The sequence below is a fragment of the Mercenaria mercenaria genome, chromosome 4, assembly GCF_021730395.1.
Source record: "Mercenaria mercenaria strain notata chromosome 4, MADL_Memer_1, whole genome shotgun sequence".
NCBI lineage: Eukaryota > Metazoa > Mollusca > Bivalvia > Venerida > Veneridae > Mercenaria > Mercenaria mercenaria.
The window spans coordinates 80,255,376-80,271,521 of NC_069364.1; the positions used below are offsets into that span (position 1 = coordinate 80,255,376).

Here is a 16,146-nt window from a genome sequence, read left to right on the forward strand (position 1 = left end):
CTTGTGACCTCTCTAGAGGCCATACTTGTGATCTTCATAAAAATCGGTCAGAATATTCATCTTGATGATATTTAGGTCAAGCTCGAAACTGGGTCACGTGCCATCAATAACTAGGTCAGTAGGTGAAATAATAGAAAAAACAGCTCTAGGGGCCATATTTTTAAATGGAACTTCATGAAAATTGGTCAGAATTTTTATTTTGATGATATCTAGGTCAGGTTCAAAACTGGGTCACATGAGCTCAAAACCTAGGTCACTATGTCAAATAATAGAAAAAACGACGTCATACTCAGTTCAAAACTGGGTCATGTGGGGACAGGTGAGCGATTCAGGACAATCAGGACAATCATGGTCCTCTTGTTACGTTTGCGCTACTGCTACTGTTGCTATTTTACTGCATCTGCCACTATCACGTCTTTTGCTATGGCTACGATTGCTACTGATACAGCTGCTACTGCTGCTACTGCTACTGCCAATTTCACGTTTTTACTACTCATACTGCTACTGTCAATTTTATGTTTTTCTGTTGCTAACGCTGCTGCTACTGCTGCTACTGCTGCTACTGCTACTGCTACTGCTCGATTTTTTTTGCAACTCATACTGCTACTGCTTCTGCTTCTACTGATGCTACTGTTGCTACTACTACTGCTAATGCCGATTTCACGTTTTTGCTGCTGCTACTGCTACTACCAATTTCACTTTTTTTGCTACAGCTACTGCCGATTTCATGTTTTTGCTACTGCTACAGCTGCTACTACTAATGCTCCTGCTGCTATTGCTACTACGGCTACTGCTACTGCTACTGCTGCAGCTGCTATTCTATTGCTACTACTACTACTACTGCTGCTGCTACTACTACTACTACTGCTACTGCTACGTCCAGTTTCGCGTTTTTGCTACGGCTACTGTTGCCACTGCTACTGCCAATTTCACATTTTTATAAATGCTATTGCCGAAATGCATTATAAACATATATTACATACATCAAGAAGGCAAATGATTTACAAGTAGATAGAAGATGCTAGAGCGTATTTTTAATTAAGGGAGGTAACAAGTAACAGTAAATCTTGACTGTATTTTCTCCCATAACTGTCCATTAAGTTATCCCTCGCATTTCAATATGTATACATGTGCGTATGTCACTTTAGAAGGAAGGGATTATTAAATGGACTTAACTCGTTTGGTTGATTAAACTTTTGAAGAAGACAACATGTATTCTTTTCTCAGTTTCGTTTTTCGGGGGAAAAGAGTTGCATAGCTTTTCTCTATAATTATATACTAGCATCAATCTCAGTTTAAAAGGCAATGAACATTTTAAAAGAATTATTTTGATCTGTGTATGATATAAGTAAATGTACACCAAACAACGAATATTGACTATGTATCATTTGCTATCTGTTGTATGTATTTTTATTGTTATGTTAAGATACACTTAGTACATATAGGCCTACGATTGTTAGTTCTTTTAAAACAATCCAAAGAACAAGAGGCATTAATTTGTTTTGTCGAACTGTCTGTTTGTATACACTTTCCCTCAAATCCTGTTGTTATTGTAGCAGTTTTAGCGTAACACGACACTCGGCGCTGTCAATTTTGAAAGTATATATTTTTATCCTACCCTTATATACAAGATATAGCACAAAATCGGCCTGCCTAATAAACTTTGCTTTATTCAGTCAGTGTCAAAATATCACTTTTGCGGGAAATTTTGAAATCACATATTTTATCAAAATTTTAAATTGAAACCGATACCATTGTATTGGAAATGTTTGAATTTAGAAAATGAGTGGTCAAATTATAGGTTTTTATCCAGAAACAAAAAAGTTATTGCTATTTTTCACTTTTACGGCACTTCAGCCGGAAATTTTGAAAACATATTTTTTTCCGAATTTTTCATTGAAACCGTTATCATTGTATTGGAAATGTTCTAACTAAGAAAATAAGTGGTAATATCAAAAGTGTTTATCCAGAAACAAAAACGTTATTGCATTTTTTCTATTTTATCCGCAAATTTTATTGCACTTGCAAACGTTATATATGACGTCAAGTCTGCACGCTGTTGCTCTTTCCAATGACTTTTGCCCCAATATTCTGAGCACGTAGGATAAATAGAATATTAGATTACTGTCTGAAAATTTTTAATTTATTAGGCTCGTCTATGAAAATATATAAGGCTCGGCAGCAGCCTCACCTAATATATTTTCTTCAACTCGCCTAATAAATCTAAATTTATCCGGCAGTAACCTAATATTCTCTATAGGCTATAATACACCTGCAAATTATTTACCGTAGGGCAAAAAAGGGTGTTATGGGCTATCTATACATATATAGTACACCTCATGGTTGTTGAAACGTTTTGAGGTATTTCGCATATATAAACATACTAATCGATCAATCGTAATTCGTTTCAGTTTTTTCATTATGAAATACAGGAAAACTACATTAATGCAATATGTATATTTTGAAGATTATGTTTATTGTTCGTTGTAGTGTATATAAACATACTAATATTGACCAATCGTAATTCGTTTCAATTTTTCTATGTTTTGTTATGAAATACAGGAAAATTACATTAATGCAATATGTATGTCGCAAAGCAGCAATCGTAATTCGTTTCAATTTTTCTATGTTGTTGTTATGAAATACATGAAAATTACATTAATGCAATATGTTTGTCGCAAAGCAGAAATTTTGAAGATTATGTTTATTGTTAGTTGTAGTACACATATCCACCTGTAATCATGTTTATAGTTTCTGAAGGTCTTAAAACTTTTTAAAGATACACATGGATATGCTCCAAATGTTTTTCTCTATCGAAAATTCTTCTGTTAATTATTTCTTTTCTTCCTTTTCTAAGGTCTCCTGGAAATCATATTGCCTGCTTAAAAGTCATGCAGGCATCATTGAATATTGACGCTCAGCCGATCTCTCTTTTTTTCTTGTAAGCATGGCATTTTAACTGAATATGACTACTAAAATATGTTCTTTGAATACTAAGGGACTCGGGGACTGCTACTGCTACTGGCGATTTCACGGTTTTGCTACTGCTATTTCTCTGCTGTTACTGCTTCTACTGCTACTGCCAATTTCACGTTTTTGCTACAGCTACAGCTGCTACTGCTATTGTCGATTTTACAGTTTTCTACTTGTACTGTTGCTACTGCTACTGTCATTTTGACGTTTTGGCCACTGTTACTGTTGCTACTGCTGCTACAGCTGCTACTGCTACTGCTGCTACTATTGCTACTGCTACCGCTGCTACTGCTACTGCCGATTTTACGTTTTTTCTATCGCTATTTTGCCTCTGCTACTGCTGCTACTGCTCTGCTGCTACTGCTGCTGCTACAGTCGATTTTCCGTTTTTGCTATTGCAACTACCAATTTCACGTTTTTACCACTGCTACTGCTTCTACAACTGCCACTGCTACTGATCTGTTGCTACTGCTGCTGCTGCTGCTGCTGCTACTACTACTGCTGCTGCTACTGCCACTATTGCTACTGTCGATTTCATGTTTTTGCTACCGCTACAGCTAATACCAATTTCACGTGTTTCAACTCTACTGCTGCCACTGCTACTAGCAATTTCACGTTTTAGCTACTGCTACTGGTACTACTGCTACAGCTACTGCTACTGCCAATTTCATGATTTTACTTCTGCTACTGTTGTTACTGCTACTGCCAATGTCACATTTTTGCTACTGCTACTGCTGCTACTACTACTGCCAATTTCACATTTTCTCATTTACTACTGCTAACTTCCTGTGCATACAACGATTTACGTTATCTTTTAGTTAGTCAGTGAACAGAGTTTTCATGAATTAAATCATTCTGAAATAGTATTTTTAGCCAATCAAATCGCGCGACTGTAATTCATTCATATAAGTAGATCGTCTAATACAAAGAAATTCTCGTGCGAAAGTACTTCTGTAGTCACTCTGTATTAAACTTAAGAAAACATTGTAATTGGTATAACTCTCTTCTCTATTGTTAAAGGATTATTTTTCTACAACAATTCCCCATATGACATGTTAATCGATAAAGTGAAAATGTTTTTATCACGTACTTAGATATTCCACAACCGATTGTTCATACCCATAATATATATTGTTTCTCTATAATACTTATTTGCTCACATGTTATTGCAGAATACTTGTATTTTGTAATCTGTGTCTTCAAAATAAAGAAAATTTTCTGTTCTGTTCTGTTCTGGTATTTGGATAAATAGACAAGGACAAACAAGTGAATGAAGTATTGCCATGCAATACAAAGTCCCCTACTGGAAGGCACCTAATTTTCTCTACTGCAGTATAACATAATGAACTGATATCTGTCAATGATGTATAAACAATATTGTACTATATATACAATATGTTATAACAACACACTTGGATTAAAATGTGCATATATAAAAACCCACAGTTGTTTTCATATTGAATTTTCTTGGCTGATTATAAAAATGTTATCATATAAGTTATTTATAGTAACAACAAAGGGAAATTAATCTTTAAAAAAGTCCACAAGAAACCCTTTACCAGGTAGAGATAGGTCAAAATACACCTAAAAATTGGATGTAACATGCATGTTGTCTCGATTTTTCTCTACCGCGAGTAATAAAAAAGATACAATAAAATCTATTTAAGGTAAAAACTAAGGGACGTAAGTCTAAAAACAAAGGTGCCTCATGGTGGTGAACATTTGGTCCAAGTTACATCAAAACCCCTCCATGCATGAAGAAGAAATGCTCCGTACAAAGTCATTCTTGAATTTGACCTTTGACCTCTAAATATGACCTTGACTTTATACCTAGGGACCTGGTTCTTGCGCATGACAATCCGTCTTATGTTGGTGAACATTTGTGCCGAGTTATATCACAATCCCTCCATGCATGAAGAAGAAATGCTCCAGACAAAGTCATTCTTGTGTCTGACCTTTGGTCTGTAAGTGTGACCTTGACATTACCCCTTGGGCCTGGGTTTTGCGCATGACATGTTGTCTCATCCAGGGGAATATTTTTGCCAACTGATATCTAAATCCTGTTTTTGCATGACAAAGTTATAGACCGGACAGGAAAAAAATCCTCTTGACCTTTGATCTCAAAGTGTGACCTTGGCCTTTAACCTAGGGTACTGGGTGCTGCGCATGACACGTCGTTTCATCATGGTGAACATTTATGCCAAGTAATATTGTAATCCCTTGATGGATGACAGAGTTCTGGATCGGAAAGGAAAAAAACCTTATTGACCTTTGACCTCCAATTGTGACCTTGACCTTTGAGCTAAGGGTCTGGGCTTTGCGCATGACATGTTGTCTATTATGGGGAACATTTGTGCCAAGTAATATTAAAATCCCTTCATGGATAGCAGAGTTATGGACGGGACAGGAAAAAAAACTCTGTTGACCTTTGACCCCCAATTGTGATCTTAACATTTGAGCTAGTGGTCTGGGATTTGCGCATGACATGTCGTCTCATCATGGGGAACATTTGTGCCAAGTGATATTAAAATGAATGTCAGAGTTTTGGACCGGACACGAAACAGACCCTGTTCATGCTATGTTAACACCTGACTGCTAAGTGTGACCTTGACCTTTAAGCTAGGGGTCTGAAAGTTTAGCATGACACATCGTCTTATTATGAGGTACATTTGTGCCAAGTAATATTAAAATCCCTTAATGGATAGGAGAGTTATGGATCGGACAGGAAAAAAGCCTTGTTGACCTTTGACCTCCAATTGTGACCTTGACCTTTAAGCTAGGTATCCAGGTTTTGCAATCACACGTCGTCTCATCATGGGGAACATTTTTGCCAAGTAATATTAAAATCCCTTCATGGATGGGAGAGTTATGGACCGGACACGAAATTGCGGACGGACGGACGGACGGACAGACGGACGGACGGAATGACGGAAAAGCGCATTCCTATAGTCCCCGAAACTGGTTTTCAACCAGTAGGGGACTAATAAATGCATCTTGAGGTATAGGAAACCCACCTTTGTCACAAAAAATAACACATGCACTATAGTTTTAACGTTTAATTGTAAATATATAGTCATGCAGATGTACGGGTATCGCCAAATATTTTACATCAAATGTAAATTTAGATAAAAGCAGTTATTCTGATTATTTCATTGTATGTTCCAAAGAACATAACGGAACTCGATAGTTTTCTTATTTCTATAAATTGAAGTAAATAGAAGCAATCTGCAGCAATAATACTAGGAAAGAATCTGGTTAATTTTACTAAAAATTGCTAAAATATAATATACATGCAAAAACACTTGTAAAGTGAGACAAGCTCACGTCACACAGTAAGCACGTAAGGTTTGGAGCATAGAAAATTTTGGAAATGACTTGTTTAACCTTTAGCCTGCTGGTGGGCAGTGGTGGAAAATGATTTTGCCGGATGTGCAGGCTGGTCTTAGTCTGCACTGTTCGCCATTCAGTCAGTATCTTTTTGGTAAGCATCACTTTTAACAGTTAATGGTGTACTGACCAAATTGAAAGATGGACAAGTTCATTATATAAATTTAGCAGGGTAAGGGTTAATTTGAGGATTTATCAGATATTTATGAGACATATCAGTCAATATCATCAGTCATATATCAGGTTGCACAATCAACATAATTTTTATACAGAAATGATCTGTTATGTTCAACGAAGAGTGTTTAGAATATATGTAACTTCATTGCTTTTCCAAGGATCTGAAGAACTTATTATAGTTTTTGCTGAGAGTTCCATATTTTAAGCGCTTGCACAGCAAATATAGTTAAAAATGAAAAATCAATCGCGAGCCTAAGAGCAACGCCAAGAGCTATCGATTTGTTCAAATTAATTTCAAAATTAACTGTTATTCTTCATATTTTGGAACAAAGACCGACTTTGTTCCTATTGCCTTTCTAAATCCAAAAACGTTTGCAAAACTATAAAGTTTGCATTTTTGTTCAACATCAGGGCATTTACAATAACTATATACAATGCAATGGGCATCATCAGCACACAGTTCATTACACCTGGTGGCATTCGCATTCTTATCTTCTTCTGTTTCAAACCCTCTTTCTGTTCCAATGACCTCTGTGCTCAGTAGCTCAAGTTGTGCTTTCATTTTACCAACAAAAAATATAGATTTCCACTTGTCATTATTGTCCGCAGAACCTTGCTCTCCGGTTTTATAAAGGTAACAGGTGTGGTAAGAACCGCTTGAGCTGTCACACTGGTCGCAATAATCTATTGCGACACATTTAATCTGTTTCAAACAATGATCAATGCATTCTTTATATGATAGTGCTTTTGTTTCATAATGACCATAAAGTATCGTTTTTTCGAGCATCATTCCCGGGGAAAGCGACTCACACGTTTCAACTTCACCTTGAAACATCAGATGTTTACAGTATTCGTACTTAAACTTTCTGATATTTTGAGAGATCAGAGTGAGGTTGACATTCAATTTGGCTGAATCTATGTATGTTTCGGTAAACAGTTCTTCCATGGATGAAAGTTTGTATTTAGAAGGAACGGGACTATTTTTCACCGTTGATGCCCAAGTCATTGCATCGCCATTTGCAGGTGGCGCTGCTCCTACAGTTATCGTTTTTGTTTCAACGGACTTGGAGAAGTCGGAAGCCGCTTCTTTCTGCGAGGAATCCATTGAAAATCCACCACCGACACTAAACAAACCAGAGTAGCTTGCCTGAACCGCAACATTAACGCCTTGTTCACTTTGGGTTTCGTATTTTTTCGATGACATTTTATGTTCGTAAGTAAATCGCGCCCCAAACGTGACTTCAGTTGCAAAATGGGTACCGTATGTGTCGAAAAACTCTAGATAAATTTTCTTTGCCTTTGTGCCCTTAGTATTCAGTCGTTGAATCCAACTCAAGAAAACGGGGTCAAATGGTGGTGGTGAGCGTTTCACTAATTTACTGAAGTAATAGTTGCAACTGGCGGAAGAGATAATGTAAACCGACTCTCCAGTAGATATTTCTGACGATGATTCCTTGTAGCCAGCACTAGCAGAGAAGCTGGCACCCCAACCACCACCGCTCACGCTTGCAGAAACCGATAATGAATTTGCAAATTCATATTTTGTTTGAACAACCTGTGAGGAGAACGATGTAACACACGACACGTCTGGAACAACAACCAAACCTTTTGGAACACTATAACGGCAATCGGCGGTTTGCAGTCCGTTTCCATAGTCGGCAGAAAAGATTGGGTATGTGAAGCCAGGGTCATGTCCTGTTGCCAGAGGGTAGCCTCGCAATACGTTGTATCCCATTAATGCATAGTCAACATCTGGGAAGGAAAGCTTGTAATACGTTCCCTGACATTCTTGTAGCAGATAGTCTTGGCGCATTCCTGGTAATGAATGGAAAAAAACCCATTGAACATGCAATTTCCTAAAAATATATGAGCCGTGCCATGGGAAAACCAACATAGTGGGTATGCGACCAGCATGGATCCAGACCAGCCTGCGCATCCGTGCAGTCTGGTCAGGATCCATGCTGTTCGCTAATAGTTTCTCCAATTCCAATAGGCTTTAAAAGCGAACAGCATGGAGCCTGACCAGACTGCGCGGATGCGCAGGCTGGTCTGGATCCATGCTGGTCGCATACCCACTATGTTGGTTTTCTCATGGCACGGCTCATATTTTGATATTGCCTTGAGTGTGATTTTACGTTGTACTAACTGTTAATGTCATATAGTGATTTTAAATGGCAGAGGACTGACCACATGTATTTTAGTATTATTATACACACAGACTGAAACCTGGACAGAACCAATGATATTAAGCATGCTTGATCTCCTCTCTCTTGAAAATTAGACGAAGAAATTATAGAACACAACTAACACCAGGAACCTGTCGTATTGATCATCATGTTGTAATAATATACTAAGTGTCGATACGGCATTGAAACCAGCCAAAAATGTCCAGTATGCTGACCTTGAACAAAACGAATATTCTTCTTTACGCCAATGGGAGAAAGAGGCAAATTATACATGTGTTCCAATAGATGTATGTCGTTTTTCTTTAATGTTTAAATTATTAAAACATCAAAAGTGTTTGACAGAACAAAGTTGATGTTTCAGTACTTTAGGTATTAAATAATACGGACACATATCTTTTTTAATCTATTTACAACTTAGTTCTTCTTTTATAAGGGAGTAAAAGTGAATTTCGTTTAATATCGAAACAAAGCAATAATTTTTGACTGACCTCAGCTGCATAATAACTCTAGCTATATTTTTACAAAAGGCTAATCAACACATTTGGTATTTTATCACTACTGTAGTCTAAATCTAAATCATTAACTTTTTCCCATTGCGATGTTATTGCTTTTTGAGAAAAAAAAGATTGTGTGCAACTTATTTCCAAAAAATACAGGGTATATTAATACTTTAATGCAACTCTACAATAAAAATGATGCATTACCTATATTGAGATAGTATTTTCGTGCATCAGCTGTTGCCGCCGCCTGGCCAAGGCCAGAGGCTGGTAATCCTCCGAATAAGCTACCAGCATATTGGTTGTCGGATGCCAGCTCAGATGTTACAGTGTCAATCAAATCTCTATAACAAGAAGGTTTAATGATAATTGGGTTAATATAAGAGTAGGAAATCATCAATGAAAAGGTAAGCGTATCAATTAAATCAATGTAAATTTGATAAAAAGCATTATAGATCAATAGAGGCTAGAGTATTTCTTTATGTTTTGGATATGATATCTTTAGGGTGAACGTGTCTAAAATGAAACTTACCTGTTCAGTTTTGTCTGGTAGTATCCGAAGTATACTAGACATCCAACTACAAGGACAAATACAAGGAAGAATATCAACAGTTTTTGATTTCGTTTACACCATCCCTAAAAATAAACACAATAAAGTAAAAATCAAATTCAAGAAGTGCTAAGTTACTCAAATAAGAATAACATTGACATGCAATGCACGGGCTGTCGCATGTGTTTGAACACTCTTTGTTCTGTTCAAACATTAGCATTATCTCCCTATAGCCCGCTTCGTAATTATCCTCTTCCTCTCTAACTGGACGCCTCATACACGTCTCCAAACTCTTCAGCTTTGCACTCTTTCATGTATTAAGTACGGTCAAAATAAATTATCTCCAATTTCGGCTCATGTGCTCTTATATCGACACTTCTTTATCATCTAAATGTTACAGTCGCACTCTCGCATGCTTCCTTTTTCAGCACATATTGACACGCCTCCTCTTTCAGCCACTCCCTTCACAACGTTTTACATACTGTTTCCTTTTAAAACAGGTTTCCTCATTATGAGCTCCTGTGCGTTTTATCTTTCAGCCACCTCCCTAAAAGCATCCTACAAACCTTTTTCAAACACACTTTTATATAATTTTAAGCACGTCTACTCCTTCACGCAAGACCGAATGCAACATAAGATGATATTATCCTCTTGTGTGTTATAAAATCACAGATTGTATTTATAAAACGGAAAAAAAGAGTGAAATCAACCAAGTATCAAGATAAATCGTACATACATATTTTCAAAAATACACTTTTGCACATAGAAATGTTTTGGGATATTTGTTGAAAAGTAAAAATCCGATAGAGGTAAGAAGATTCTCTGAAAGCGCAACAAGCAGCCAGGCAAAATGTTAGCGAACTAGATTTGATCAAGTCTGCTCATGAGAGGTACTAAAATTACCTAATGTCCCCAAGTACCGTATGGAGAAGTCTCTTTGGACGCACAGAGAGTAACCGACCAAAGCAATCGAAGACTCGGTTTGAAAGGATCTGCTCTTGAGTGCAATACATATCTAGCCTTCTAGCATTGACTTAAGTACAATATATAACAAAATATATGTTTAGCTACTTCTAAGCCTTTTCTTTAATCTGACCAACAACATGTTTGCAATATGAAACATATTCCAAAACTAAAGCTTAAAAGGCCAGGATTTGATCACAAATGACCTGATAATAAATACATTACCTCTTGTCTTTCCATTGTCTCTGAAAGAGAAAAAAAAACAAGTCATATATTATATACTGAATAATTTATAATTATATAATCACATTTATAAACCTGATCATTTTTGTTCACGGGGGCCTCCGTGCCCGAGTGGTTAATGTGGCTGACTTTAAATCACTTGCCCCGAACAATATGGGTTCGAGCCTCACTCGGGACGTTGAATTCTTCATGTGAGGAAGCCATCCAGCTGGCTACCGAAAGGTCAGTGGTTCTACCCAGGTGCCCGCTCGTGATGAAATAATGCAGGGGGCACCTGGTGTCTTCCTTCCTCCACCATCAAAGTCGGTGCGACGGTTTTTTTTTTTTAAATTTTGAATATAAATCGAGCGGTATGTGCGTAGAAAGTCTCGAATATGTTTTCCATCTAATAAACATGTAACCGCTGTGTTGTAAACAAAAGCCGAGACTGGAGTTACTTTTCCCCTAATTCATTTACAGACTATTCATTTACCATTAAATTCTGTTCACCAGTTGTAACGTAGATGTACAGACGGAGGAATACGGACTTAAGTACAGAAGTGGAGATTACTTGAATACTTTATGTTGTTGTGCTCTGTACTTCCTCTATTATGTGCAGCAACTTAAAATATCTCCTTAATTAATGGTAGCATGTTATCGCCTAGTCTTCAGAAAATAGAAATCGAAAGGCAAAGGGGTTGGGAGTGGGCTTATTATCATTCATTGGAAAGCAAATGAATAGAGTCAATGACCAAGCAGTAGTCAATGACCAAGCAGTAGTCAATGACCGGACAGTAGTCAAAGAGCCTGAAATTTCAACAGTTCAAAAGCTGGACCACAGAATAAAACCCTACTGTAATCTTCGAGTAAATGAAAACTCGTTACGCTTATATTGTTTTTACTAAATGAAGATAAAGACGAATGTAGATGTATTTCTCACTGCCACTCATCACTAACTTTAACTTGTTTGCTAGAATGGGGGAAATAGTTAAATAGATTAAGGGTTATTTCTATTAAGCATGTTAACGGTGTTTAGGATTTATATGAATGAGATTAATACAATCAAACCTGTTTTAAACAGCCAGCAAGCCGACGGAATAGCACAGATGGTTGCTTAAGACAAGTTGAAATTAGAACAAAAGGTCAATTTGGAAGTCAGATAGCGCTACTTAAAACAAAAAGTTACTTGATAAAGGTGGCCGCTAAGCCAGGTTATATTCTCAGCAGGCGGAGGGAACACCCGTAAGTCGACCAAAAGAAAAGAAACTATTCAAGAGCTAAGAAAAAATCACGATTACAAACACATTGAAAAAATACAGTTACCAGTATTTTTAGCATCGTTAGATTAACAAACGAAGATGTTTATATGGTAGTCTAAAATGTCTAATCTAATGAAAAAGCTGCATCGATAAAATATTTACTTACCAATAGAGAATTCCGCCCTTTCCCTAACCATATGTAGTGTGGACCTCTCGGAGAACCCCGAGGCACATAGTTCACTTAAACAATCGCCTTTGTCTTTATAGTCAGAAAATGCGGAAATAAATATGACAATTAGTTTCATATTTAACGTGTTTCTTTTCAAAGAAATTATTGAAGCACTTAAATGTTAATGAGGTGTATAAAGTGGTATTCTGTTTGTAAGTGTGTGCACGTGTAGTTTTGCGTTTTCTATCACTAAAGAACGTTTTGGCCTTCAATGGCCAAACGTCATAGATATGTCTCTGTGAAAAATATATAACCCACAATAGTTTTATGGGTTGGTATGGTCAAGGTCAAGTTCACAGTGACCTCTAGACTGAAAATGACTTAATATCTAAAGATTCCTTAACCTACTGCCTTCAAACGCCATAGGATGATTATTCGCGGTCAGTAAATTACCCATAGTCTGCTCTTTATAAATAAACTCAACAAAAACATACCTTTCGTCCAGCAGCGATGCATCGTGACTACAAGAGGCCATAAACATTATGTCAATACATACAAATAACACTTTAACTTTTGCACCAAATGCGGCGAAATTTCTTGTATGGCTCTATCAATTTTCCACCTCACCGGAAAACGCGACGTCCAGGAAAATGCAGAGAATTTAGCTCTGTAAACTTGTGTCAAAGTTCAGCGCCTTCCTCCCTGGTGTCAGTGGACTTCACACCTAGGATAATAACCTGTTGTCGGTAAATAACCCTTGCACTTTTTGCGGGTTTTACTTCAAAGTTCAACGTCACAGCATATAAAAATATACACCAGATTGCCTCAGACAGTTTCACAAACAGCTCTTGTATTTTTATCCTCATTCTGAACGTGGAAGAGACTTGACAAATAATCACAGCCTTCGAGTGGTCTGTCTAACTTACCACGATTCAGCCTTCAGATTCGCAGGAATTTATCCATGAAGGCGTTGGCCCGAATGGTTTGATATCTAAGCATCTGAACGATGGACCGTGTAAAATTTAATAGACGACAAACCACAAGATAGCCTTGATCGTTTTCATTCTTACATATCTAGTCATTGAAATAGTTTTGATAAATTATACTGGGCTTCATTTATTGGAATAGTAATGACCCAGACGTCATGTGGCAATTTGACGTCATAATTGACGTCATAATGCTGTCTTACCAGTCCGCCCGCCAACCGTTGTTTATCGCAGAATATACAGAGCTTGAACTTTTTCTTTGTTTAACTGGCAATCAAATCGAGTCATATTAGGATGTGTTGTTTATCTATCGTCTATCTAATTTGTTGTTTGTTTATCTGTACGTCCGCCCGTCTATCCCGTCCGTATATCCTTTCGTGACGATTTATGTCCCTCCTATCTTTTAGTCCCTTTGACTGATTTTGATATAACTTTGAAACTTCCTATATTCATTCCTAGGCATTATTTTTCCAACCGACCATGGTTATATATATATATATATATATATATATATATATATATATATATATATATATATATATGTATATATATATATAATATATTATATATATATATATATATATATATATATATATAATATATATATTAATATATATATATATATATATATATATACTGGTATAACTGGAAGACTATGCCACAAAATTTAGAAATGGTAACATGGAACCAAACATTGTCTTAAATCAATTAACGTGTACTTCACAATTAATAAAACATTAATAAAACAAGAGCTGTCGGAGGACAGCAACGCTCGACTATTCAACAGCCTTGTCAATTGAATTAATACAAAAGTTGAAAAAGGGGCATAATTTTGTAAAATGCAAAGTAGAGGTATTGAACCTCTGTACTGCATGTCATATCATGACAGTGAACAAGTGTGTGAAGTTTCAATCCATTCCCACAAGTGGTTACTGAGATACCAGCTTACATACAAAACCTTAACTAAAAATTTCTAAGTCGAAAAAGGGGCATAATTTTGAAAAAAAAGAGCAGAGTTATGGGACTTGCTTAGTGCATGTCAGATTATGACATTAAACAAGTATGTGAAGTTTCAATCCATTCCCATTAGTAAGTACTGAGATACCAGCTTACAAACAAAACCTTAACCAAAAATTTCTAAGACGAAAAAGGGGCATAATTTTGTAAAAAAGTAAAATAGAGTTATGGAACCTGTGCAGTGTAGGTCAGTTTATCACAGTGAATAAGTGTGTGAAGTTTCAATCCATTCCCACAAGTGGTTATTGAGATACCAGCTTACATACAAAACCTTAACCAAATCGGGACGCGGACGCCAATGCGGACGCGGACGCCGACGCAGACGCCGACGCATGGGCGAGTCCAATAGCTCTACTATTCTATGAATAGTCGAGCTAAAAAAAAATCACACGTTTGGTTTCGACAAAAGTATCTTCTTGGAACATACTCAAGTATACGCCATTGTTTCTTATAGCACCCAGTCGTAGATTAGTTGATGGAGGTTTTTATTGTTCTAAAGTGCTAGTACTTAGGCTATGTTTAACCGCAAACGTAATGTTTCTAATTGGTTTTATTGAAATGCACCAATGAGTTGTAGCCTGATAATTGCACTGTTTCAAACTGATATGATCAAATTCAACTACACTTCAAAAAGTATAATTATATTAACTAGAAATATGTCCTCTCATTTTCTTTTTTCAACATGTACATTCTTAAAAACTCATAATGCCTTTGATTATAATGTGGCTGCCAAATTTTTGTTGTAAAAACGAAATACATTAATTTCTTTTTAAATCTTATTTTCGATAATTATTTCCTCAAATAACTGTCCACGGTTTGAATATTGGTTAACCTAGTAGAAATTATTACTCAAACCATTGTTTTTATTACCTCCCTTTATAGTTATAACGGTAAACCTTTATGTGCAATATCATAATTAGTGCTTTTCTAGCCATCTAAGTATGCACAACATCTGGACAGCTGCTTTATCTTTTTGAACATAAATATTTTAAGCCTTTACGATACGCAAGGAAAATGTCAAGGTAGATTTCGGTAGTAGATAGATATAAATGGTGTTTGTTTTATATACAAGCAATATTACTCGTGTAATATGTTTAGACTAAATTGATTACAAATGCAAGTTTGTAAAATTATTATTCCTCCATTTTTGTCTAAAAAAGATAAATTTGAAAGAAATGAATTCCGAAGCTAGATACAATTCTTAAACTTGCATTTGGCTTCAGATTGTTGAAATACCCCAATATCTATCAAATGAAAATGCAAAACTAGAAATTATATTGAAATCATAATCAATACTCAGCCGTTAAAAAAATGAAGTGCGTATGTGTATGTATGCGTGTGGGGTGGTGGATGTTTCTAACAGGGATCTCTATTACATGGTCCTGAATACATGAAGCGAAAAATATCATAAACGTTATTGATCACCTTCAAAACGAGACATCCGTGTAAATATGTATGTGTATATAATTGGCATATACACTAAATTAGTACAAAGACGTGTTGTACTTAATGAGCCTTTCCTTAATGCAATTTGCTGACGAGCCAATGAATCGCCGAACCAAAATATAATCCCGTTGTATAAAAAACTCCCATGTACTCATTAACCCCTATGTACAACATTAACCCATGTACTCATTAACCCCCGTGTACCCATTAACTTCTTTGAAGATAGAGGAAAAAGCGCCATAGTTTTAAGCATACAGCTACGCGAGATGTTAGATGGAAATCAAACCCCGTCGTCCGTCGGTATTAATTCCTTT

The 16,146-nt window shown here is 36.4% G+C and overlaps 1 protein-coding gene across 1 annotated transcript; it reads right to left on the minus strand.

The window, feature by feature from the left end:
* Window positions 1–6,014: 6,014 nt before the first annotated feature.
* On the minus strand, window positions 6,015–12,534 carry LOC123552271 (uncharacterized). The gene is made up of 5 exons (XM_045341792.2): window positions 12,381–12,534; window positions 10,959–10,978; window positions 9,753–9,856; window positions 9,428–9,564; window positions 6,015–8,352 (listed from the first exon to the last, which is right to left on the minus strand). Exons 1-5 carry the CDS (start codon window positions 12,517–12,519, stop codon window positions 6,845–6,847), a joined length of 1,908 nt encoding a protein of 635 aa, XP_045197727.2. The 5' UTR covers window positions 12,520–12,534; the 3' UTR covers window positions 6,015–6,844.
* Window positions 12,535–16,146: the final 3,612 nt, after the last annotated feature.